Here is a 27,450-nt window from a genome sequence, read left to right as displayed (position 1 = left end):
TGTCTTTCATTCAGCACGTCAACAGAGTCTGACACAATCTACCCCACCCCCCACACCCCACACACACACACCAAGTTTCATCTTAGTAAAGACCATCTGTTACATACGCTGCAGCTCAAATCTGTGGAGTTAGATAGAGCTGTTTCCTCCCCCTGCTTTGACACACATAGACAGAGCCATCATGAATACACACTCATACACATCAATCAATGCACATCACCCATCGTCGCTCTTCTTTAAAATAGAACATCAGCTTTCCAGTGCTTTTCAGATGAAATATATGCAGAGGCCTCTCCAAGAGATGGAGACAGAATGCACAAAGGTGTAATGAGTGTATAGACAGACACAAAGTCACACACACATGTACACACCACACAGATAAAGAATTACACACACGCATGCACACACACATGCATACACACACGCACACACACGCACACACATGCACACACACACAGCCAAAGACAGATAGTGAGTCATAAACTATTACTCAAATCAACCCACTTCAACTTGACAGTCCACTTCATGCATGTGGATTTTGTGCATCCATCCATCCATCTCTCTCTCTCTCTCTCTCTCTCTCTCTCTCTCTCTCTCTCTCTCTCTCTCTCTCTCTCTCTCTCTCTCTCTCTCTCTCTCTCTCTCTCTCTCTCTCTCTCTCTCAATTCAATTTCAATTTAAGGGCTTTATTGACATTCTCTCTCTCTCGTTCTTTCTTTCTTTCTTTTTATCTCCCTCCACATCCATCCATCCATCCATCCATCCATCCATCCATCCATCCATCCATCCATCCATATGACTATAAATCATCATCAAGCCCTATCAAAGCCTGTAACAACATGCTGTCTTGAATACTGACAGTTCCCAAGAAACACTGGGACAGTCTCCCATGAACATGAACAATGGGCAGAAAGACCAACCGAGGAAAAGAGGAAAAGATGGGGGCAGGGGGTCTCTAACTGTCACATTCATGATATCATGAGTGGGGGGTGGCAGCGTTCAGAGGGATAAAAGGGTTATGCAACTTATTATTCATTTTGATTATGCCCCACATTTTGTATTCTTTTGTTGTCAGAGCTTGACAGGCCCCATGGAGCACCTGGCTTTGCCATGCCAACTAAGTCCTGTCTGACACACTATAACATGGAGACACACACACACACACACACACACACACACACACACACACACATACAGGACCAAACCAACTCTCCATCACTCTTGAACACACACAAGCGCACAACACACATACAAACACACATACATTCACACACAGAGCCGCATCCATTGCACGCAAACACACACACTCACAAATGCACAAACACAGAAACACACACAAAACGCAAACTCCCCATCACTCACAATCACACTAATGCAAACACAGTCTCATATAGGAATAGAGAGTTAAAGTAGTTTCTTACCTTCCTCAGCTGAATTAGGCTGGAGAAACAGAGAGAGAGAAAGAAGGACACTCCACATCTCCACTACAGAATGACACTAACTCAGAGAGGGCGGGAGGGAGGGAGCATGAAAGAGAGAGAAACAGACAGAATGAGTGAGAGAGAGAGAGAGAGAGAGAGAGAGAGAGAGAGAGAGAGAGAGAGAGAGAGAGAGAGAGAGAGAGAGAGAGAGAGAGAGAGAGAGAGAGAGAGAGAGAGAGAGAGAGAGAGAGAGAGAGAGAGAGAGGGAGGGAGAGAGAGAGAGGGGACTGGGAGGAGGAGGAGTCTGTCTGCTCTATTTCAGAGAGAGAGAGAGAGAGAGAGAGAGAGAGAGAGAGAGAGAGAGAGAGAGAGAGACCAGTGAAGAACAAACACCATTGTAAATACAACCCATACTTATGTTTATTTATTTTCCCATTTGTACTTTAACTATTTGCACATTGTTACAACACTGTATATATACATATTATGACATTTGAAATGTCTTTATTCTTTTGGAACTTCTGAGTGTCATGTTTACTGTTAATATTTATTGTTTATTTCACTTTTGTTTACTATCTACTTCACTTTCTTTGGCAATGTTAACACACGTTTCCCATGCCAATAAAGCCCTTAAATTGAATTGAATTGAATTGAATTGAGAGAGAGAGAGAGAGAGAGAGAGAGAGGGATGGGGGAGATAGATGAGGGAAGGAGAACAAATCATTTTCAGAGCGAAGGAAAAAACGACAGCAGCACCAATATTGTGCCAGGCGGAAGGTAAACACTTCACATTCATAACTGCGGTAACGAGAACGACAGAGCATGGCGGAAAAATCTACAAATTAGTATGGCTGGTTTGCACTGGAACAGCTGTCTAGACATGCCAAGATATCCTTCTCCTGTATGATATCCTTCTGTGTAAACACAATTTAATTCAGAACAGCACTGGAGCTGGCATGAAACTATGGCATCGCTAGCATATCTGAATTCTGTAACAGCATGCATTTCTTGGTGCTGTGGCGGGTGAGAGAGTGCCAACGTTTTGTTTTTTTGGTCATATTTTTCATGGAAATCATCATAATTTAGACACATTTTTGGCCTCACTCCACCACTCATCTAGCTCTCTCTGCCTCCTTTCTTTGCTCTCTCTTTCTCTCTCGCTGTCTTTCTCTGTCTGTCTCTTTCTCTCTAACTCATTACACACACAAACACACACACATATACACCCATATACACACACCCTCTCACAGGATTGATTGTTCACCCAGACAGTATCTAAACACGCACAGATCTCCCCAAAGGCAAGGTGGAAATCATGCCAGCAAAGCCCCTTGTCCACTAGTGACGCCTGCTGGTCAGGTCTGGTTACTATAGCTTGTTGATGCTCAAGCAGACTTTCATGCTACAATTCTCTGCAGTAACTAAACATTCAGTAGATATTCTATGGGAGGGGAAGTATACGCTGAACTGTGATCCTAAATAAGGGAGGCAGAGAAAGAAAGCTATTTAATCCATCTAACCTAGGCTACAGTAACAGTAGACCTCTGATTAGTATGAAAAAATGTATGCACTCACTAACTGTAAGTCGCTCTGGATAAGAGCGTCTGCTAAATGACTAAAATGTACACAAAAAAAAGGTACAAATTTACAAATCATTAATGCAACGGCTTGGCATTGGTGTAAATGTGTGCACTAAACCAGAACAGGCAGACACTGTATCAGGAGAAAATTACAAATTATTGAATGAGGACTGGTGAAGTGCACTGCACTTATCACATGTGCTGCACTAACTGGGAGTTGAGTGTTGGCCTGTACAAGGAATCACCACTCACCAGTTGGTATGGTCACTAGTGGCTTTATTTCCAGGTCAAACATCATTTCGTTGTTACAGTGTTCAGTGAGTTCTACAAGGCAGGGGAGGTTTTGTGTTGTATCGTGGTAAATGTAGTTTCCACCAAGGAGCATTTGTTACCAAGATATAGCGTTACATAGAACACAGAATAAAAACACATAGAATACATTTAGTGAGGTTGATATATACACACACAGACACAAGGAAAATGCATTTATGTCTTTGAGGAGACACAGCAAAGCCAAATGTTGTTGTTTTGTGACGAAAATTACAAAGACAGAGCACAAAAATTCTCGAAAAAAAACCTGGGAAAATATCAGATCCTTCAGATTTTTCAATGCCACAAAAGTCACAGATTCCATTCAAAATAAAAACCGTTTTTATTTTATTTGAGTTGCTCAGAGCTTGAGTAACTCTTTATTACAACATAATAGAAAAGGAAAAAACCACTCATTTATACAGTCCTCATTGACTCATTCATCTATATCTGTTTAGTTTCCTCTCTCTCTCGTACAGTCACACTGGGGGATTTTGTAGGGGTGTGGTGTTTCAGTTAGGTTTTCTGTACAGTGGACGAGGGGGGCTTGTTTTTAACTTTCTAGGTTGTTTAAAATGAAATAAATGTTGTGCTTTTAATTATGTAATTATTGGGCCAATAAAGGTATTTTTAAAATAAAAATGTCCAGTCGCACATTTACATTCTAAGAAAATAAATTAATACACAAGAATGACCATTGAACCATTGCATTCATAATATACACATTAACATCATGTTAGTACAATATGTATGGCAGAGAATGGTACAGTTCATCACCATAGCAACATTCAGTAGTTTGCGCAGAGTGCAAGCAGCAGTGCCAGAAACATTATGAAATGAGTTATAAAAGCTATGAGGAAAGCTATCATAACAGGAATGTATTTTGTAACAGACACATATTAACATACTGTATATATGTACACACCACATTCACAACCATCTAAGAAAAGCCAGATTGCCAAAGTGATGATAGGTAAAATTTTGTTTTAGTCCAAAAGGTAGAAAAGTGCTCAGTTATCATGAGTAACAACATCACGAGTAATAATGCAACTAGGAAGGGATGGAAAAAATGTATTAGTAGATACTGTACGAGACACAGAGAATATATTTGCCACCAATATGGAATGTACGCTAGCTTACAACCATGTATAACAACTACTAACCTGGTCAAAACCTACACAAGACTCCACAATCACAATACAGTATTACACCACTGAAGTTTCATGATTTTTAGACACTTTTAGCATGTTGTTGTCACAATAAATACTATTACTTTAGTGTTGGTATATACTCACATTTAACGGCAGACACCTTGTTGGAACAACTATTTTCAGGATGTTCCTAACAAATCTATGTCCCTAACAAATCATATATCGTCTTCTACTGTGATCATATATTTCAAACTTGGTAGGTTCTTAAAATGACTAGAAATACACTCTTAGAAACTGTCTGATTAAAAATATAAAGGTTAGATCTAGTCTATGATAAATTCTATTTGGTAGGGCTTAATTCTATGATATATAGAAAATATAGAAGTCTTTACACACAAAGCAATCACAGCTCGTCTTACACTTGGTTGTCTTTAGTAGATTGTGAGATCTCACTCCAAAAACTGTGTAGCCACTATACATCATACTGATGTTAATGTAGACTTTCCAAGTACTAATAGTGGTTGAACGTCATTGTTCCATAGTGGTTGAATGGCTTTGCTCCATATATCGCCTCTACCCCTATCTGATACATGATTTGCAGTACACCTGAGATTCTTCAAAGTTCCCATTGAGACTGTCATCATACTGTCAAAGAATTCTACGATCATACTGGCCCGAACCCAGAATCTATGTTTTGATGTACTATTTGGAGATTTTAAGAGATTTTACTACTGAACTCCTCATTAGCATAGCTATGACAGGCCAGCCAGGCATTGGAAGCCTATACTATATGTAGTCTGATGAGGCAGACAGAAACCACAGATATGGGTGAGCCATGGGTGGGGCAGTGTTCTAGCTGACTCAGTGTTAAGGGAGAGACACGTCTGTGGTGTTGAGTCTCTGTGACAGTTCAAGGTCAGGCTCCAGAGACAGATGTGCTAGGTTATGATATTCCAGGCAGAGCGACAGATAGGCTAGAATAGGATACACCAGGCAGAGAGACATAGAGGCTAGATTAGGATACACCAGGCAGAGAGACATAGAGGTTAGGATACACCAGGCAGAGAGACATAGAGGTTAGGATACACCAGGCAGAGAGACATAGAGGTTAGGATACATCAGGCAGAGAGACATAGAGGCTAGGTTAGGATAAACCAGGCAGAGAGACATAGAGGCTAGGTTAGGATACACCAGGCAGAGAGACATAGAGGCCAGGTTAGGATACACCAGGCAGAGAGACATAGAGGCCAGGTTAGGATACACCAGGCAGAGAGACATAGAGGCTAGGTTATGATACATCAGGCAGAGAGACATAGAGGCTAGGTTAGGATACACCAGGCAGAGAGACATAGAGGCTAGGTTAGGATACATCAGGCAGAGAGACATAGAGGCTAGGTTAGGATAAACCAGGCAGAGAGACATAGAGGCTAGGTTAGGATAAACCAGGCAGAGAGACATAGAGGCTAGGTTAGGATACATCAGGCAGAGAGACATAGAGGCTAGGTTATGATACATCAGGCAGAGAGACATAGAGGCTAGGTTAGGATACACCAGGCAGAGAGACATAGAGGCTAGGTTAGGATAAACCAGGCAGAGAGACATAGAGGCTAGGTTAGGATAAACCAGGCAGAGAGACATAGAGGCTAGGTTAGGATACATCAGGCAGAGAGACATAGAGGCTAGGTTAGGATACATCAGGCAGAGAGACATAGAGGCTAGGTTATGATACACCAGGCAGAGAGACATAGAGGCTAGGTTAGGATACATCAGGCAGAGAGACATAGAGGCTAGGTTAGGATACACCAGGCAGAGAGACATAGAGGCTAGGTTATGATACATCAGGCAGAGAGACATAGAGGCTAGGTTAGGATACACCAGGCAGAGAGACATAGAGGCTAGTTTAGGATACAGCAGGCAGAGAGGATTTCAGATAAAAAAACTTTTTAGGTTAAACCACTGTCCTCCCAAACCCACTGACCTCAGTACACATCAACCCAAATCCTATTCCCCTTTTAACCCAAGTGAAGGACAATACGGGAAGTTTAATACTGAACATATTTGTTGGAATGTTTAACCTCTTAAATGTTAATACTATAAAGGTTTTTACTTGGAATGTCAATCATTTAAAAGTGCAGTAGTAAAAATGGTCATTGATTAAATAATGATTGGCGTCTATGAGTTAAGTCAGCTAAAAATAAATGTCATCAATTATTTTGCCATTAGTAAAAGCTAATTACAAATGATCATTAATAACTTACAGTAATTAATACTTTAGGCAGTTAAAAATAAAATGACTGAAGGCACAAACACACACATGCACACACTGACACACAGTAAACATAAATCCTCTTTGACACACACTCTCATGATTTCTGTTAAAGTATTTACAGGACGCCTACATTATCATCGCCAGCCCTATTCCCAACACACACTATCCACACCCCGACACTAAGCTGCTATTTCATATGTAAGCTCCTCTCCATAACAGTGCATATCTCTAGTCCTGCACTTTAAATGTCCAATTCAACCTAAAATGGACAATAAAGTTTTGTTTTGAATTTATACTCCCTACATTACAGTATCTATGCACAAGGGGCTTGTCTCTAACCCTGTAACCCTGTTCTCTAACTCTTCCACTATCTACAGATTCGCTGACGATCACTTCTTTTCCTTCTCTTCCATCGGAAACGCAACCATTGGAACCTTCTCCGTCGTCGGGGAAACGGGCAGGGTGACGACACCCTCTGGGGGAGGAGAGTGGGCGGAGTCTCCTGCAGTGCTGGTGAATCCTTTGGCAATGTCGTCAAAGGTCCGCCCCTTGGTCTCCGGGACTTTGAAGTAGGTGAAGACGAAGAAGAATATGAGGAAGATCATGAAGATGATGAAGACGTAAGGACCACACAGCTCCTGTAGAGGAGAGCGAGAGAGAGAGGAGGTTAGAGAGGCATACAAGCTAAGCTGTAAAGTTTGTCAGATGTATTGCTCTTATAATGGTGCCAATCCCATTCATTCAGCTTTGAGGCCTGCAGATTTATCCTGATACATATACATAGGTGTCTGTAGTGAGAGGGGCAGGGCGAGGAAGAAGACCCAACCTCCAGTTTGGGGAAGCCCAGTCCGACCAGGAAGTTGGCGGTCCAGTTGGAGCAGCCGGCGACGGCCATAGCTGCAGGCCGAGGCCCCTGGGAGAACAGCTCAGCAACTATGAACCATGGGATAGGACCTGGACCCATCTCAAAACTGGCCACGAAGCCAAACACCGCCACGATGGCCATGTAGCTCAGAGACGGGTTGGTCTTCTACTTAGAGAGGAGGGATGGAATGGAGGGGATCAAATATATTAAGCAGTGGAATAAAATCCTGTCAAGGATTTTAAGGATGTGACAAGAATAGTTATTGTCGGGTTCTTGACATTTGAAATGATGGACAGCCAAGATTGAAACTCACCACCAATGAGAGGGAGATGGTCATGAGCAGAGCACAGACAGCCATTCCAGCCAATCCGATGAGGTGCAGGGTCCTTCGTCCCGCCCTCTCCACCAGGAAGAGCTGTGAATCAAACAAGGAAGTGCTTAGAATGTGTCCAAGAGTATCACATTTCATATAGGAGTCTGGTCAAAAGTAGTGCACTATCAAACTGTACTATTTCTGTATTATTATATTTGACCAGATAGGTGTTATAATACTTACAGACACCACTGTGAATAGAGTGTTGACCACCCCAGCTCCAATAGTGGCGTAGATGGGCTGGGTCACACCGGCAGTGTCAAATATACCTGTCGAATAGTAGAACACCTGAGGAGGAAGTAGGAGAGAGGGAGAGGTTGTTGATTACATTCATAACCAATATGAGGATATGTTTCTAGTTAAATCTAGTTGTTGTTGTTGATGTTGGCTCATGTTTACTCCTATAGACTGAGAGAGGGCTGTTGTTTGAGTGTGTTCTGCTGCCATCTGGGTTTGATTGATGCTGTATTTAGATTTTTTTTTTAATGTAACCTTTATTTAAGCAGGGAGTCATGCTGAGACCACTGTCTCTTTCACAGATGAGCCCTGCATGAACACATCAATAAACAACAATTGCACTATACGTATCTATATACACATCAATACATGAAAAGCAAACACAAAACACGAAAAGCAAAACACAACCATATGAAACAAACACATTCTTCAGTAAAAAGGCCCTCTGAATTTGCCCCAGTCTAAAGGTCATTGCATTGAAGGCAATAACTTTATCTGGACAGGCTCATTGCGAACTTCCTCTTTTGAAATCTGCGGCTATGCATCTCTCTTTCCTCATCTCCTTTCCATTGTTTACTAATTTATAAAAGGTCTGGATAGGTTTCCACCATCTTGTTTTCACGTTATGTATTGTTAGATCAGTGGTCATGGATTAAGAGAAGGAAAAACTGTCTGTTCTACTTAAAGTATTTTTCCCTGATGTTTTTCATAGTTCGACTATGTAGTATGAAAGAACTCCTGGCCCGAATTATGTTGCATTGTGAGAGTTGTAGTCTACTCACTGCGTTGATGCCAGAGAGCTGCTGGGATAGCTGCAGGATGATGGCGATGATGATTGGCTGACGGTAGGCCGGCGAGCGGAAGAGTTCTGGAATAGTGACCTTCTTCTCCATGGCCATCTTCATCCCTTCCTCCTTCATCTCCTGGATGTCATCACTTACATCCTCACAGCCACGCAGACGCACCAGGGCTGAAGGGAGGGAGAGAGAGACATTTGTTAAATACTAGGTAATTTCTGGTACTAATGTGAATCCCAAATAAACAACAGAGTAACTGTCATGTAATTACTTTTATACCGCATAGTTTCTAAGTAAACAGTCAAATAATAAAGTCCCCTAAATGAGTGCTGTATATGATGAGTATATGATGAGTATTATCTCCTTTAGTTAATATGATGAGTAATATCTCCTTTAGTTAATATGATGAGTAATATCTCCTTTAGTTAATATGATGAGTAATATCTCCTTTAGTTAATATGATGAGTAATATCTCCTTTAGTTAATATGATCAGTAATATCTCCTTTAGTTAATATGATCAGTAATATCTCCTTTAGTTAATATGATCAGTAATATCTCCTATCTGTAATACGATCAGTAACATGTCTCCTCTCTCTGACCTTTGCGAGCCTCCTCCTCCTGGTTGAGGCTGATGAGGAGGTAGCGGGGGCTCTCTGGGCAGAAGGGCAGCATGATGCTCTGCACCACAGCAGGGATGGCCGTCAGGGACAGCAGGAGGGGCCACAGGGAGTCTGACCCCAGCAGAAACTCCAGACCAAAGACCTACGGAGCAGAGAGAGTGACAGCAGGATGGGCAGGGTTAAACCTTAGGGTAGTAGAAAGGTAATGCTCAAACTAAAATAGATTTAACTGACTTGATTGTACAGAAAAAGGAGATCGGTCAATAACATTAAGTTCAATTAATTACAATAAACTCAGTAGAGTTTGAACCAGAAGAACCTAAATCAAAGTGAACAAGTGCCTGGTCCTCTCTGTCGTACCTGTGCCACCAGGATGCCAATGACTACTCCCAGCTGGTGGAGGGTGCCGAAGGCCCCCCTGAGGTGCGTGGGGGCCAGCTCTCCCACGTACATGGGCGTCAGTCCTGTACACAGGCCACAGAACACGCCAATGACCAGCCTGCCAATGATGACCATCTCAAAGGAGTTACACAGGCTGGACAGACCCATCAGAGTTCCACCCAGAAGGGCTAGCACGTTGGCCAGGAGCATGGACTTACGCCTGGGGAGAGGGAGAGAGAGAGCGAGAGAGACAGGAGGATAGATAAAGGGGAAAGGAAAGAAAGAAAGTAGGAGGAAAAAGGTGTGATGGTTAGAAAGATGGAGGGAAGCCATTTAGTCCAGTGCCCTGCCAGAGACCATGAATGGCCTGCTAAATAAAGAGTGAAATTGAGTTGAACTACATAGAAATTAGGTGAGATGAGGCCAGGTCAGGAGGTAAGACCTCAATTAACATTGCATCAACAAATCGGCAAATTGCCCTTGGCTCATCTTTGAGAGCAAATATTTACATGCCGCACACCTCTCATTGTGGTGTTGGGAATAAAAATGTAAAAAAACACTACAAAGTCTTTACAGATACAAAACCACTTCCATTTACTGTACATCTGCATTTCTTTGTATCATTAGTCTTTAACTCACCTCCCAAACCTGTCGACCATGACCCCCACAGACAAGGATCCAACCATGCCCCCCACACTGAAGATGGCCACAGCGAAGCTCCACACCATGGTGTTAGTCCCAGGGGAGAAGGGCTCTCCATAACGATCCATAGACACATTCTGGAAGAACCGTCGCAGTTTCTGAGAGTGGAGATGACAGACTTAGAACCTTCAGAGGTTAAAGGGTGGGAATATCACTGAGGATTTAGACAAGTGGTCTAAACCCCTAGTCCTGGAGATGTACAGAGTGTCCAGCCCTGTTCCAGCCTTGACTGTTATAGTCAATACACATGAGTGCTGGCACTGACTGCCCACAAGGGGGAGACAAAGTTGAAAAGAACAGCACATCCCTCCAACTCAGACGTGTGTGACCACTCCTGTATTGCATACATACCGCACACACACACACACACACACACACACACACACACACACACACACACACACACACACACACACACACACACACACACACACACACACACACACACACAGCACACCACACACACACACACAGCACACCACACACACACACAAAGCACACCACACACACACACACACACACACACACACACACACACACACACACACACACACACACACACCACACCACACACACACCTGCTCAGGGGCATTGATGACTCCAGTGTTGTATCCGAACTGCAGGGAGCCGATGACGGCTGTAGTGACACAGTAGAGGAGGTAACAGGTCACTCCCTTCTTCTTCTGGGGATGGAGGAGAGATATAGGGAGGAAGAGCGAGAGGGAGAGGGAAAACAGGGAGAGAGGGGGGGGTGATGGAGGGAGAGGGGTGTTAAAATAATAGAGAGAGAAAAACAGATAAGAACAAGAAAGTGTATGCAGGATGAGATGTGACAGAGAAAAGGAGCGAGAGAGAGAGAGAGAGAGAGAGAGAGAGAGAGACAGAGAGACAGAGAGAGAGAGAGAGAGAGAGAGAGAGAGAGAGAGAGAGAGAGAGAGAGAGAGAGAGAGAGGAAGAGAGAGAGAGAGAGAGAGAGAGAGAGAGAGAGAGAGAGAGAGAGAGAGAGAGAGAGAGAGAGAGACAGGACACCCGCTAATTATCAAAATCCAGAAAAGAGCTCAGATTACACAGACACAAAAATAATTCTAAATCAAATCCAATTTTGATAAACTCACATATATATCTATTGGGTAAAATACCACAGTGTGCAATAACAGCAGCAAGCTTTGTGACCTGTTGCCACAAGAAAAGGGCAACCAGTGAAGAACAGACACCATTGTAAATACAACCTATATTTATGTTGATTTATTCTCCTTTTTGTACTTTAACTATTTGCACATAATTATAACACTGTATATAGACATAATATGACATTTGAAATGTCTTTATTCTTTTGGAACTTCTGAGTGTAATGTTTACTGTTAAAATGTATTGTTTATTTCACTTTTGTTTACTATCTACTTCACTTGCTTTGGCAATGTTAACATATGTTTCCCATGCCAATAAAGCCCTTAAATTGAATTGAGAGAGAGAGAGAGAGAGAGAGAGAGAGAGAGAGAGAGAGAGAGAGAGAGAGAGAGAGAGAGAGAGAGAGAGAGAGAGAGAGAGAGAGAGAGAGAGAGAGAGAGAGAGAGAGAGAGAGCGAGAGCGAGAGCGAGAGAGAGAAAAACAGGAAATTAGATATCCACTGGTCTAATGCATATGGATGGAGAGTACAATAATTCTGTCATTGTCATCATAGCCAGTGTCTTGGCCCACAAAGCTCTTGTTGTTACCAGTGACAGTAGAAAACACACAATGAACCATTCTATTTCTGATTTTCCTCCCTCTCTTGTGCTTTCAAGCTGTCACTGTCTAACTGCTGCCACGCTAGGCTAGCTATTACAAAACAGTGGAAATGGAACCATGTTTCGCAATCCTGATCAACCCGGAGTCTTGAGGATGAACTCTGAGAAGAATGAAGACTCTATGCTACTATGGATTTATGCTACTGTATTCTAGTGTTGAGACCTATTGTATTGGGTTTGGCTGTAATACCAGTCCAATAAGCGTTAATATACTAATACTAACTACTACTTAAACAAATACCAAGTGAATACATCTGGCATGAAGATTTTTCTTTTTAGCTGTGGCTTCTTGGTGAATGATAGTCAGTTGTGACAATTAAAGCTGGCCAACATAGCAGCACCAAGCTGATTGGTTATAATGAAAGTCTGCTATGGAAAGCCCTGGGCCAGACCAGGAAAACCCTGTTTGATGTGGTCTCTTTTAAAAGGAACAACCTACTCATCTCAAATACCACATCTCTTTTACAGAGAATGTAGGCTATTGGAAACGTGACATGACAGTATATCCGTTATTATTAAACAAAGGTAGGCTACTCCTTATTACACACGTTATTACTCATAGATACTAATATATCAATTTCCTACATAAACACAGCATAAGGCAGTGATGTAAAATATCCAGCGGCTCCACATAACAGACTTTCATTCTAACCAATCAATGACTGTTGTTTAGTCCAGTAATTCTCAACTGGTGGGTCCTGACCCAAATTTGGGTCACGGGAGGTTTTGAGTGGGTCACGACCCAAATTTGGGTCACGGGAGAATGGGCTGCGAGTGAGTTTTTTAATGAAGAAATTCTCCAGTCTGAACTTAAACCAGATAGAAAGTCTGTAGAAATGATAAGTAACTTATATTTGTAAATAATTTAATCTCTGAACAATTTTTCTTCAATCACAGTATTTTCAATATAGAGATATTAGCGGCACTATTTTGGTTGATTTTATGGTCTCAAGCCACTGAGTTTATTGACATTCTTCATCAAGAATATGTGCAAAATGTAATTATTGACAATGAAAGAGGTGGGAATGTTGTTCCCTTGTCATATAATTGCTACATTTACTATCAATGTAGCATTAAAAATTGTTTTCTAGATTGTATATTGGCGATTGTTTTTCACGATGCAAAAATTGGGTCGCAACTGAGACAACCTGGTTCAATTTGGGTCCCGAGTGTCACGATCGTCAAACAGAGAGGAGGACCAAGGCGCAGCGTTGAAGGCGAACATATTTATTATTAGAATGATCACACGATCAAAACAACAAAACGATGACGTGACAGTCAATGGTAATACACAAACCAAATACGAACAGAAGCTACAGCCGTCTCTGATTGGGAGCCACCCTGGCCAACATAGATCTACAAAACCAGAAAGTAAAACCTAGAACACACATAGACTATACACACCCTGACTCAACATATTAGAGTCCCCAGAGCCAGGGCGTGACAGTACCCCCCCCTAAAGGCGCGGACTCCGACCGCGCCCACCAAACACCACAGGGGAGGGACCGGGTGGGCACTCCGCTTAGGCGGCGGATCCGGCTCCGGGCCTGATCCCCGCTCCCTCTCCAACCCCCCAAAGTACCCCTGGTCCGGTCTGGCCCCGCTGGCCGGAGCTGGACTGCACACTGGTGGAGCAGATTGCTCTAGCTCCGGCGTGAAGCATCTGACCGGTGCCGGACCAGCCACCGGTGGAACAGGCACGGGCCGTGCCGGACTGACGACGCACAACACTGGCTTGGTGTGGGGAGCAGGAGCGGGCCGAGCCGGGCTGTCGAAGCGCACCACTGACTTGGTGCGGGGAGCAGGAACGGGCCGAGCCGGGCTGACGAAGCGCACCACTGACTTGGTGCGGGGAGCAGGAACGGGCCGAGCCGGGCTGACGAAGCGCACCACTGACTTGGGGCGGGGAGCAGGAACGGGCCGAGCCGGGCTGACGAAGCGCACCACTGACTTGGTGCGGGGAGCAGGAACGGGCCGAGCCGGGCTGACGAAGCGCACCACTGACTTGGTGCGGGGAGCAGGAACGGGCCGAGCCGGGCTGACGGGCGCACCACTGACTTGGTGCGGGGAGCAGGAACAGGCCGAGCCGGGCTGACGAAGCGCACCACTGACTTGGTGCGGGGAGCAGGAACAGGCCGGACCGTACTGGGGACACACACCACTGGTCCTACGCAGGGATCTGGAATGGGCCGGACCGGACTGGTAACACACCCCAGTACCTCTCGCCGTGCCTCTACACCTTCCACCCCCTCTTCGACCAGTGGCCCCCGTAACCTGGCGGCCTCCTCTGCCAATCCGCTGGGCCGCTCTGCCGCGGTCTCCTGCTGGCCCGTCGTCCACGGCGTTAGCCCCCCCCCTAAAAAATTTCTGGGCGTCTCTCCTACCCGTGGACCAGGTCTCCATGTCCCTCGCCAGCCTTTCGCCCTTCTGCCACAATGTCAAGCCCTTCTCTTCCTCACTCGGCTTGACCCAGTCGAGGAGGCAAAGGAGATCTGCTAGGGATCTCCCTGGTGATGGCTCCTGGACACGCTGCTTGGTCAAATCTTGGTGGTTTCTTCTGTCACGATCGTCAAACAGAGAGGAGGACCAAGGCGCAGCGTTGAAGGCGAACATATTTATTATTAGAATGATCACACGATCAAAACAACAAAACGATGACGTGACAGTCAATGGTAATACACAAACCAAATACGAACAAGAAACCACAATGAATGAGTGCCAAACGGCTACCTAAGTATGACTCCCAATCAGAGACAACGAGCTACAGCCGTCTCTGATTGGGAGCCACCCTGGCCAACATAGATCTACAAAACCAGAAAGTGAAACCTAGAACACACATAGACTATACACACCCTGGCTCAACATATTAGAGTCCCCAGAGCCAGGGCGTGACACCGAGGCAAAACCAGTTGAAAACCACAGGTTTATTATGTATGTCTGCTACAGGAGACACAGTGAGTACAGTGGGGAAAAAAAGTATTTAGTCAGCCACCAATTGTGCAAGTTCTCCCACTTAAAAAGATGAGAGAGGCCTGCAATTTTCACCATAGGTACACGTCAACTATGACAGACAAAATGAGAAAAAAAATCCAGAAAATCACATTGTAGGATTTTTAATGAATTTATTTGCAAATTATGGTGGAAAATAAGTATTTGGTCAATAACAAAGGTTTCTCAATACTTTGTTATATACCCTTTGTTGGCAATGACACAGGTCAGACGTTTTCTGTAAGTCTTCACAAGGTTTTCACACACTGTTGCTGGTATTTTGGCCCATTCCACCATGCAGAATTCCTCTAGAGCAGTGATGTTTTGGGGCTATCGCTGGGCAACACAGACTTTCAACTCCCTCCAAAGATTTTCTATGGGGTTGAGATCTGGAGACTGGCAAGGCCACTCCAGGACCTTGAAATGCTTCTTACGAAGCCACTCCTTCGTTGCCCAGGCGGTGTGTTTGGGATCATTGTCATGCTGAAAGACCCAGCCACGTTTCATCTTCAATGCCCTTGCTGATGGAAGAAAAATCTCACGATACATGGCCCCATTCATTCTTTCCTTTACACGGATCAGTCATCCTGGTCCCTTTGTAGAAAAACAGCCCCAATGCTTGATGTTTCCACCCCCATGCTTCACAGTAGGTATGGTGTTCTTTGGATGCAACTCAGCATTCTTTGTCCTCCAAACACGACGATTTGAGTTTTTACCAAAAAGTTCTATTTTGGTTTCATCTGACCATATGACATTCTCCCAATCCTCTTCTGGATCATCCAAATGCACTCTAGCAAACTTCAGACAGGCAGGGGGACACGTCTGGCACTGCAGGATTTGAGTCCCTGGCGGCGTAGTGTGTTACTGATGGTAGGCTTTGTTACTTTGGTCCCAGCTCTCTGCAGGTCATTCACTAGGTCCCCCCGTGTGGTTCTGGGATTTTTGCTCACCTTTCTTCAATCAATCAATCAATTTTATTTTATATAGCCCTTCTTACATCAGCTAATATCTCGAAGTGCTGTACAGAAACCCAGCCTAAAACCCCAAACAGCTAGTAATGCAGGTGTAGAAGCACGGTGGCTAGGAAAAACTCCCTAGAAAGGCGAAAACCTAGGAAGAAACCTAGAGAGGAACCAGGCTATGAGGGGTGGCCAGTCCTCTTCTGGCTGTGCCGGGTGAAGATTATAACAGAACCATGCCAAGATGTTCAAAAATGTTCATAAGTGACAAGCATGGTCAAATAATAATCAGGAATAAATCTCAGTTGGCTTTTCATAGCCGATCATTAAGAGTTGAAAACAGCAGGTCTGGGACAGGTAGGGGTTCCATAACCGCAGGCAGAACAGTTGAAACTGGAATAGCAGCAAGGCCAGGCGGACTGGGGACAGCAAGGAGTCACCACGGCCGGTAGTCCCGACGTATGGTCCTAGGGCTCAGGTCTCTCAGTTGGCTTTTCATAGCCGATCATTAGGAGTTGAAAACAGCAGGTCTGGGACAGGTAGGGGTTTCGTAACCGCAGGCAGAACAGTTGAAACTGGAATAGCAGCAAGGCCAGGCGGACTGGGGACAGCAAGGTGTCATCATGCCCGGTAGTCCTGACGTATGGTCCTAGGGCTCAGGTTCTCAGAGAGAAAGAGAGAACGAGAGAATTAGAGAGAGCATACTTAAATTCACACAGGACACTGGATAAGACAGGAGAAGTACTCCAGGTATAACCAACTAACCCCAGCCCCCCGACACATAAACTACTGCAGCATAAATACTGGAGGCTGAGACAGGAGCGGTCCGGAGACACTGTGGCCCCATCCGAAGAAACCCCCAGACAGGGCCAAACAGGAAGGATATAACCCCACCCACTCTGCCAAAGCACAGCCCCCGCACCACTAGAGGGATATCCTCAACCACCAACTTACAATCCTGAGACAAGGCCGAGTATAGCCCACAGAGGTCTCCACCACAGCACAAACCAAGGGGGGCGCCAACCCAGACAGGAAGATCACGTCAGTAACTCAACCCACTCAAGTGACGCACCCCTCCCAGGGACGGCATGAAAGAGCACCAGCAAGCCAGTGACTCAGCCCCTGCAACAGGGTTAGAGGCAGAGAACCCCAGTGGAGAGGGGAACCGGCCTGGCAGAGACAGCAAGGGCTGTTCGTAGCTCCAGAGCCTTTCCGTTCACCTTCACACTCCTGGGCCAGACTACACTCAATCATATGACCTACTGAAGAGATAAGTCTTCAGTAAAGACTTAAAGGTTGAGACCGAGTCTGCGTCTCTCACATGGGTAGGCAGACTGTTCCATAAAAATGGAGATCTATAGGAGAAAGCCCTGCCTCCCGCTGTTTGCTTAGAAATTCTAGGGACAATTAGGAGGCCTGCGTCTTGTGACCGTAGCGTACGTATTGGTATGTACGGCAGGACCAACTCGGAAAGATAGGTAGGAGCAAGCCCATGTAACGCTTTATAGGTTAACAGTAAAACCTTGAAATCAGCCCTTGCCTTAACAGGAAGCCAGTGTAGGGAAGCTAGCACTGGAGTAATATGATCAAATTTCTTGGTTCTAGTCAGGATTCTAGCAGCCGTATTTAGCACTAACTTAAGTTTATTTAGTGCTTTATCCGGGTAGCCGGAAAATAGAGCATTGCAGTAGTCTAACCTAGAAGTAACAAATGCATGGATTAATTTTTCTGCATCATTTTTGGACAGAAAATTTCTGATTTTTGCAATGTTACGTAGATGGAAAAAAGCTGTCCTTGAAACAGTCTTGATATGTTCGTCAAAAGAGAGATCAGGGTCAAGAGTAACGCCGAGGTCCTTCACAGTTTTATTTGAGACGACTTTACAACCATCAAGATGAATTGTCAGATTTAACAGAAGATCTCTTTGTTTCTTGGGACCTAGAACAAGCATCTCTGTTTTGTCCGAGTTTAAAAGTAAAAAGTTTTCAGCCATCCACTTCCTTATGTCTGAAACACAGGCTTCTAGCGAGGGCAATTTTGGGGCTTCACCATGTTTCATTGAAATGTACAGCTGTGTGTCATCCGCATAGCAGTGAAAGTTAACATTATGTTTTCGAATAACATCCCCAAGAGGTAAAATATATAGTGAAAACAATAGTGGTCCTAAAACGGAACCTTGAGGAACACCGAAATGTACAGTTGATTTGTCGGAGGACAGACCATTCACAGAGACAAACTGATATCTTTCCGACAGGTAAGATCTAAACCAGGCCAGAACTTGTCCGTGTAGACCAATTTGGGTTTCCAGTCTCTCCAAAAGAATGTGGTGATCGATGGTGTCAAAGGCAGCACTAAGGTCTAGTAGCACGAGGACAGATGCAGAGCCTCGGTCTGACGCCATTAAAAGGTCATTTACCACCTTCACAAGTGCAGTCTCAGTGCTATGATGGGGTCTAAAACCAGACTGAAGCATTTCGTATACATTGTTTGTCTTCAGAAAGGCAGTGAGTTGCTGCGCAACAGCTTTTCTAAAATTTTTGAGAGGAATGGAAGATTCGATATAGGCCGATAGTTTTTTATATTTTCCGGGTCAAGGTTTGGCTTTTTCAAGAGAGGCTTTATCACTGCCACTTTTAGTGAGTTTGGTACACATCCGGTGGATAGAGAGCTGTTTATTATGTTCAACATAGGAGGGCCAAGCACAGGAAGCAGCTCCTTCAGCAGTTTAGTAGGAATAGGATCCAGTATGCAGCTTGAAGGTTTAGAGGCCATGATTATTTTCATCATTGTGTCAAGAGATATAGTACTAAAACACTTAAGTGTCTCTCCCGATCCCAGGCCCTCGCAGATCTGGTGCAGATCCAGGACAGCTAAGCCCTGGAGGAATACGCAGATTCAAAGAGGAGTCCGTAATTTGCTTTCTAATGGTCATGATCTTTTCCTCAAAGAAGTTCATGAATTTATTACTGCTGAAGTGAAAGCCATCCTCTCTTGGGGAATGCTGCTTTTTAGTTAGCTTTGCAACAGTATCAAAAAGAAATTTTGGATTATTCTTATTTTCCTCGATTAAGTTGGAAAAGTAGGATGATCGAGCAGCAGTGAGGGCTCTTCGGTACTGCACGGTACTGTCTTTCCAAGCTAGTCGGAAGACTTCCAGTTTGGTGTGGCGCCATTTCCGTTCCAATTTCCTGGAAGCTTGCTTCAAAGCTCGGGTATTTTCTGTATACCAGGGAGCTAGTTTCTTATGACAAATGTTTTTCGTTTTTAGGGGTGCAACTGCATCTAGGGTATTGCGCAAGGTTAAATTGAGTTCCTCAGTTAAGTGGTTAACTGATTTTTGTCCTCTGACGTCCTTGGGTAGGCAGAAGGAGTCTGGAAGGGCATCAAGGAATTTTTGTGTTGTCTGAGAATTTATAGCACGACTTTTGATGCTCCTTGGTTGGGGTCTGAGCAGATTATTTGTTGCGATTGCAAACGTAATAAAATGGTGGTCCGATAGTCCAGGATTTTGTGGAAAAACATTAAGATCTACAACATTTATTCCATGGGACAAAACTAGGTCCAGAGTATGACTGTGGCAGTGAGTAGGTCCAGAGACATGTTGGACAAAACCCACTGAGTCGATGATGGCTCCGAAAGACTTTTGGAGTGGGTCTGTGGACTTCTCCATGTGAATATTAAAATCACCAAAAATTAGAATATGATCTGCTATGACTACAAGGTCTGATAGGAATTCAGGAAACTCAGAGAGGAACGCTGTATATGGCCCAGGAGGCCTGTAAACAGTAGCTATAAAAAGTGATTGAGTAGGCTGCATAGATTTCATGACTAGAAGCTCAAAAGATGAAAACGCCATTTTTTTTTTGTAAATTTAAATTTGCTATCGTAAATGTTAGCAACACCTCCGCCCTTGCGGGATGCACGGGGAATATGGTCACTAGTGTAACCAGGAGGTGAGGCCTCATTTAACACAGCAAATTCATCAGGCTTAAGCCATGTTTCAGTCAGGCCAATCACATCAAGATTATGATCAGTGATTAGTTCATTGACTATGACTGCCTTTGAAGTGAGGGATCTAACATTAAGTAACCCTATTTTGAGGTATCACGATCTCTTTCAATAATGGCAGGAATGGAGGAGGTCTTTATCCTAATAAAGACTTGTGATCTTGTGATCATTTTGACCCCACGGGGTGAGATCTTGCGTGGAGCCCCAGATCGAGGGAGATTATCAGTGGTCTTGTATGTCTTCCATTTCCTAATAATTGCTCCCACAGTTGATTTCTTCAAACCAAGCTGCTTACCTATTGCAGATTCAGTCTTCCCAGCCTGGTGCAGGTCTACAATTTTGTTTCTGGTGTCCTTTGACAGCTCTTTGGTCTTGGCCATAGTGGAGTTTGGAGTGTGACTGTTTGAGGTTGTGGACAGGTGTCTTTTATACTGATAACAAGTTCAAACAGGTGCCATTAATACAGGTAACGAGTGGAGGACAGAGGAGCCTCTTAAAGAAGAAGTTACAGGTCTGTGAGAGCCAGAAATCTTGCTTGTTTGTAGGTGACCAAATACTTATTTTCCACCATAATTTGCAAATAAATTCATAAAAAATCCTACAATGTGATTTTCTGGATTTTTTCCCCTCAATTTGTCTGTCATAGTTGACGTGTACCTATGATGGAAATTACAGGCCTCTCTCATCTTTTTAAGTGGGAGAACTTGCACAATTGGTGGCTGACTAAATACTTTTTTTCCCCACTGTATGTCTGCTACAGGAGACACAGTGAGCTTCCTCTCAGGAGAGCAGTTTAATGTAATATGGTCTCTGTCCACCACGTCACCAGACTTAATATCTACATATATCACCAAAATGACACAATAACACAGCATGGCAGTATCAAAAACATTATCACACACAGGCTCAGTCAACCTGCACACGACATTGATAGATTGATATGAGGGAACAGTGGGCATAGTGGTAAGTGCCAAAATAAAGGAAACGCTTGAGTAAATGAGGGTTCTGGGCTGGCGGCTCTGTTATGGTGTGGGGGTACATTTTCCTGCCATGGTTTAGGTCCACTCAACCCCTTAGAGGGCAAGGTAAACACCAATAAATACATAGCCATTCCGAGTGATCACCTTCAACCTATGGTGAATCATTTCTATCCTGATGGGAGTGGTCTCTTCCAGGATGACAATGCCCCCATCCAATTGATCACTTATGGGAGATTCTGGAGAGGCGCCTGAGACAGCGTTTTTCACCACCATCAACAAAACCTCAAACTATAGAAATTCTCATGGAAGAATGGTGTCACATCCAGACACTTGTAGAATCTATGCCAAGGCTCATTGAAGCTGTTCTGGCTTGTGGTGGCCCAACGCCCTATTAAAACACTTTATGTTGGTGTTTCCTTTATTTTGGCAGTTCCCTTTATATCACAGTGTGAAAGCAGTGTCACCCTAGACAGACTGCTTTGTGTTGTATTGTCCTGGACTGAACAGTCTGTTCTTGTAATGATAGATGTAACTCGCTGGTTCTGTGACTGGCCACACTGTTTCTAACAGTCACTAGAACTGTCACAGTTTAACACAATGGGTACAAATAAAACGATTTGTTTTGAAGATGGAAAACAGTCTTGTAATGTTATGAAACATAGGCTACGTGTGTACGGGAATGTAGAGGAAAACTGATGATCGTAACGTTATCATAACGGTCCTAGTATATGTCTAGGAGGCCTAACTAAGAGGCTTAGTTCTGGAACATAATTCAAAACAAAGACCAACTGACACAGAATGACTATGTACGGAGGTAACCCGGGCTAACGCTAAAAACACTGACGTCAGTGCCATAAGAATAAAATGCTGAAAGGGTTTCATTACCCAAGTTACACTGATAAAAGTGTTATGTTCTGTGATAGTACTAATCAGGCATATTGTATTTCCCTAGGAAGGACACTCTGGCCTTCTGGCATTACAATACCCAGTCATCTAAAACAAACAGAAAACTTGTAGTAGGCCTATTCATTCAGTTAAGTAAGATATGTAAAGACGGTAAAACAGGGCCCCTTCAAAAGAATAATCCCAATGAGATGATGTAAATCTTTATAGGTTTGTGTAAAACAAATGTTGGGCAAGTCAACAAGTTTTGACTGTCGTCAGAGGTACGGGCTGAAGGACAGGCTGGTGAGTGTGTTTGTGTGTGTGTCTCTTTAATAGAAGTGGGCCTTCATATTTCATCTGCACAGACATGTTAAAGATGGAATCTGCAGTAAAGGAATCAGTGCCACTGTCCACCCAACGGCCTTTTGCCTTTTGGTAGGCCATCATTGTAAATAAGAATTTGTTCTTAACTGACTTGCCTAGTTAAATAAAGGTTAAATAAATAAAAAATAAAACATAAAAAAGGGGTGCAGCCCAATGTGGTAAAACAAAAATCGCTGTACCTAATCTGTTGTTCTATCGTGCGTGCAACGATGTCAGAGGAAAAAAATACAGTGTTCGTTGTTTACAGTAACTTCTTTGTTGTTGTAATAGCCCAAACGGATGTGGCAGTTTGACCATTAAGGATTCCAGCTTTAATGTTGAGTAAGATACCAGGAAAGAGTGTGTGAGTGTGTCATTTACTGTACTGAATACCGTCACAGTTCATAATATGACTAAATAAGGGAGTGGCTGAGTGAGTAAGGACGAGGCTATATACAGGGGGTACCAGTACCGAATCAATGTGCAGGGGTACAGGTTAGTCGAGGTAATTGAGCTAATATGTACATGTAGGTAGGGGTAAAGTGACTATGCATAGATAATAAACAACGAGTAGCATGGTTGAGTGTGCATGTGTATATACCATACATACTGGACTGTACTAAAAAGCCTGTAAAGCTTGTTGACTTGCACAACATCTGTCTTACACAAACCTATGAAGACGTATGCGCATTTGTCAAAGTGTGCCTACCTGCTGTGTGTGTGTGTGTGTGTGTGTGTGTGTGTGTGTGTGTGTGTGTGTGTGTGTGTGTGTGTGTCACATGACCGGAAAAGTGATTTCTGATGTATAATGAAGCCCTTCTGTTTCTCATCCTATTATCTGTCCATCTGATTCTCTATCTCTGTCTCTCTATTCCTAATTTCATCTTTCTGCAAGTGCTGGATTTTCACCCACAGTGGCCAATCCACCATTCATTCTGATCTTTAACTCCAACCCTCCGATGTCCACAGACTAACCCATCTTTCCCAGTATAATGCCATTTTGCTATTTCCTTTTGCAATCCATCCCCCCATTTGACTGTGATGTCATACGAGGGTCTTGAACCTCCCTATTTGTAACATTTCTCATTTCCCATCAGTGCTGTTAGTCAATATACACTATATATACACAAAAGTATGTGGACAAATTAGTATATTCGGCTATTTAAGCCACACTCGTTGCTGACAGGTGTATAAAATCGAGCACACAGCCATGCAATCTCCATAGACAACCATTGGCAGTAGAATGGCCTTAATGAAGACCTCAGTGACATTCAACGTGGCACCGTCATAGGATGCCACCTTTCCAACAAGTCAGTTTGTCAAATTTCTGCCCTGCTAGAGCTGCCCCGGTCAACTGTAAGTGCTGTTATTATGAAATGGAAATGTCTAGGAGCAACAACAGCTCAGTCGCGAAGTAGTAGGCCACACAAGCTCACAGAACGGGACCGCTGAGTGCTGAAGCTCTTAGCGCATAAAAGTAATCTGTCCTCGGTTGCAACACTCACTACTGAGTTCCAAACTGCCTCTGGAAGCAACATCAGCACAATAACTGATCGTCTGGAGCTTCATGAAATGGGTTTCCATGGCCGAGCAGTCACACACAAGCCTAAGATCAACATGCGCAATGCCAAGCGTCAGCTGGAGTGGTGTAAAGCTTGCAGCCATTGGACTCTGGAGCAGTGGAAACGCCTTCTCTGGAGTGATGAATCACGCTTCACCAACTGGCAGTCCGACGGACGAATCGGGGTTTGGCGGATGCCAGGAGAACGCTACCTGCCCGAATGCATAGAGCCAACTGTAAAGTTTGGTGGAGGAAGAATAATGGTCTGGGGCTGTTTTTCATCATTCGGGCTAGGCCACTTAGTTCCAGTGAAGGGAAATCTTAATGTTACAGCATACAAAGACATTCTAGACGATTCTGTGCTTCCAACTTTGTGGCAACAGTTTGGGGAAGGCCCTTTCCTGTTTCAGCATGACAATGCCCACGTACACAAAGCGAGGTCCAAACAGAAATTATTTGTCGAGATCGGTGTGGAAGAACTTGACTGGCCTGCACAGAGCTCTGACCTCAACCCCTTTGAACACCTTTGGGATGAATTGGAATGTCAACTGCAAACCAGGCCTAATAGCCCAACATCAGTGCCAGACCTCACTAATGCTCTTGTGGCTGAATGGAAACAAGTCCCCACAGCAACGTTCCAACATCTAGTGGAAAGCCTTCCCAGAAGAGTGGAGGCTGTTATTGCATCAAAGGGGGGACCAACTCCATATTAATGCCCATGATTTTGGAATGAGATGTTCAATGAGCAGGTGTACACATACTCTTGGTCATGTAGTGTAACAACATGGCCAGTGAGTGACATGCTATTGGCAAGGAGCTCAATTTCACATCAACGGTTAGTGGGAAAGTCTCATTGCCTAACAGCCACAAAGAAGAGAAAGGCAACCAACAGTGTGCAACCTGTTTCAAAAGACAAGCCGTGTTGTAGCTAAGCAACCATATGAAGAAGCATCTGGTAACAATAAGCATCCGATCCATCTGCATTTTAGAGTGGCTTAAGAGTGTAATCATGACTAGGTTAACAGTGTTGTTAGGGGTACTTTATGTAAGTGATAGAGAATAAGGAAAGCCTTGTGTTGCTAAGTCAATGTATGGAGATCTGTGGTCACAGGGTTCATCATGGGGGGTCTGATGGCCAATCTAGGCCTAATGGATAATCTCCACATAACTACTGTTTACAAGGGCTTATAACTCTATCCCTCTGTCACACTATTACTTTTACTATTGCTCCCTCTATCATAAGACTCTTTCTACTTATTTCTCTTACCTCACACATCATTTCCTATAACCCCCTTTTCTTACCACATATCACTCTCTCTTCCCTCATTCTGTCTGTGTCTCTCCTAGTCCTACATGCAGGTACAGGCCAGAGAATAAACAGACATGCTCAAGTTCAGACATGTCACCTGTAGCTGTAGCATCCACCAATCCCCTTTCTCCTTCTCTCTCCCCCCTCCCTCGCTCGCTTTCCTATCTCTCTTTCCTCTCTCTCTCTTTCCTCTCTCCTCTCCCACTCCCCTTCTACCCCATCCCCTGTTCTTCTACATGCCAGAGAGGAAAGGTAGTGTTTACCCGTCTCCTTCTCGTAAATACCATTCTCTGACTGACTCATTAAAGGTAGGGAGACAAAGACAGGGAGGGAAAAACACACTGCTCTACTCTTCCTCAGGAAACACAGCTGCTGGATGAGGATTGTTTATAAAACAGTCACCAGAGATAAATGAATGTATAATGTACAATGAGGTGGAGGAGAAGAGTCGTAGTAAACATACAGTTGCACAACTGGTGTAATGGTAGAGTAACTTATGTGGTTAAAATGGTGATGTAATTCAATTGCATTGTTAAGTTGTGAAAGGAAACAATAACAACTATAATTGTAACAACAATAAAAAGAAAGAACATGAAATAAATGAATAAAGTAAGATGATGTAATCAGTAACTATATGAAAAGACCAGTCCATGACTTGGGCAGGAGCTCACCAGAGCTGAGTACCAGCACCTCAAAATGACTACTGCTTGAGTTCCTGCACCTTTTATAGAATATTAGCTCAAAAATATTGTTGAGTTCCTGCACCTAAATATAAATAGTACCAGCACCCAAAATGAGTACCGGCACCTATTTCAGTCCAAGTCAAGCACTGGAGAATACTAGATGTGAGAAGATGACAGACCTAATGTGTTGCTTACCTTCCCATCTTCCATATTCTCCATCTTGAATTCTGTTTCACTGACTGACTTCCTCAGGAAAGATCAAATAACTCCAAGTAAAATAGTTTGTTTGAGTTACTCCTTCCAAAACTAGGCTCTCATTTGCAAGGTAAACAATGTAGGCTGTCCAAACAGTGGTTTGCAGAGGAACAACCTGCAGAGACAAATTTAAACAGAAGCATTTTAATACATTAGAAGAAGTGATTAACTAAAACACATGTAACACATCAAGCCTAGCAGCTGAATAGTCAGCAGAGTATATTTTACCTGTGTATGCATAAATTCAACCTCTACTGTACAGTAGACTATCTGGCTTGAGCAGCAAAAGACATGATGATAAAACCCTCCCTCTTCTTCCTTCCTCCCTCATCTCACTATCAGAGTTTCAACTCTGATATTCAAATGTGAACGAAATCAACGTTTCCCTAGATTGATATTGACATCTATGATAGATTCTACGACAGTGGTGATGATAAAAATTTCATTTTCATGCATACATCACATTTCATTCTATTCTATACCCCACTAATTCTGAAAGAGCATCCTCCTGTTGACCACTATTGACTAAAGTCTATAAATAAATCTAGAAGTCTATAAATCTATAAATACGTCTCTTCTCATTCTAAATAAAGAGCCTGGGAAGTACTGAAAATATTTATATGAACAAATACAAATGTTGGCTAACTTCACAATAGTAAAATGATATAGGCTATTTTACCGTAATTCCTGTTTGGTGCCAAATCGGTTATCGTAGCTCCCTTTAGTCCGTTATCTAGAACTGTATGCTAAGCAGAATGTTCAGCGCTTGTTCCCCTCCCTCTCTCGTCACCGACTTATATACGATAGTGGCACGAGTCTGTCGGCACGTTGCCTAGCTTTGCCGACATCCTACGCGCCCTGGCCATCTCTGGTCATGCTTGCTCCTACACGTAAAAGCAGATGCAGTTTTTACCTAATCATTGCGCTCGTGGGGCATTTAAGCCTTGAACAGCGCCTGACAGGCAG

At 43.7% G+C, this 27,450-nt stretch overlaps 2 protein-coding genes across 4 annotated transcripts in view; both read right to left on the bottom strand.

Annotated features, from left to right (window-relative positions):
• Positions 1-1,517, bottom strand: part of LOC121543004 (ephrin type-B receptor 5-like) — a 74,947-nt gene extending 73,430 nt beyond the window's left edge. For both annotated transcript variants that reach the window (XM_041852675.2, XM_045208605.1), the window contains exon 1: positions 1,422-1,517. In XM_041852675.2, the coding sequence (XP_041708609.2) occupies positions 1,422-1,479 (58 nt within the window). In that variant the 5' untranslated portion in view covers positions 1,480-1,517. The remainder of the gene's footprint in view (positions 1-1,421) is intronic.
• A 4,764-nt stretch (positions 1,518-6,281) lies between these two features.
• LOC121542969 (solute carrier family 2, facilitated glucose transporter member 3-like) lies at positions 6,282-27,335 on the bottom strand. Of its 2 annotated transcripts, none has more exons than XM_045208604.1 (11): positions 27,164-27,335; positions 26,425-26,599; positions 11,285-11,386; positions 10,644-10,804; positions 9,984-10,224; positions 9,603-9,765; positions 8,988-9,175; positions 8,152-8,256; positions 7,909-8,010; positions 7,557-7,760; positions 6,282-7,368 (listed from the first exon to the last, which is right to left on the bottom strand). In XM_045208604.1, the coding sequence occupies exons 2-11, from the start codon at positions 26,446-26,448 to the stop codon at positions 7,120-7,122; spliced, it is 1,539 nt and encodes a 512-aa protein (XP_045064539.1). In that variant the 5' UTR covers positions 26,449-26,599; positions 27,164-27,335; the 3' UTR covers positions 6,282-7,119. The 2 variants fall into 2 exon arrangements, with proteins under 2 accessions (XP_045064539.1, XP_045064538.1); XM_045208603.1 differs by having other exon boundaries at positions 11,285-11,389; positions 27,164-27,333.
• Between the last annotated feature and the right edge of the window lie 115 nt (positions 27,336-27,450).

Source organism: Coregonus clupeaformis, chromosome 28 (assembly GCF_020615455.1).
Source record: "Coregonus clupeaformis isolate EN_2021a chromosome 28, ASM2061545v1, whole genome shotgun sequence".
Taxonomy (NCBI): domain Eukaryota; kingdom Metazoa; phylum Chordata; class Actinopteri; order Salmoniformes; family Salmonidae; genus Coregonus; species Coregonus clupeaformis.
The sequence above is the reverse complement of the archived record's forward strand: the minus strand, read 5'-3'. Positions and strand labels throughout refer to the sequence as shown.

Bases quoted from the DNA above. Each gene is read 5' to 3' on its own strand.
- LOC121542969 (XM_045208603.1), bottom strand. From the start codon at position 26,448: ATGGAGAATATGGAAGATGGGAAG. The intron at 9,176-9,602 runs GTCAGAGAGAGG...CCCTCCCTTCAG, and splicing joins GGAGGAGGAGGCTCGCAAAG to CCCTGGTGCGTCTGCGTGGC. The intron at 7,369-7,556 runs GTTGGGTCTTCT...TCTCCTCTACAG, and splicing joins TGGGCTTCCCCAAACTGGAG to GAGCTGTGTGGTCCTTACGT.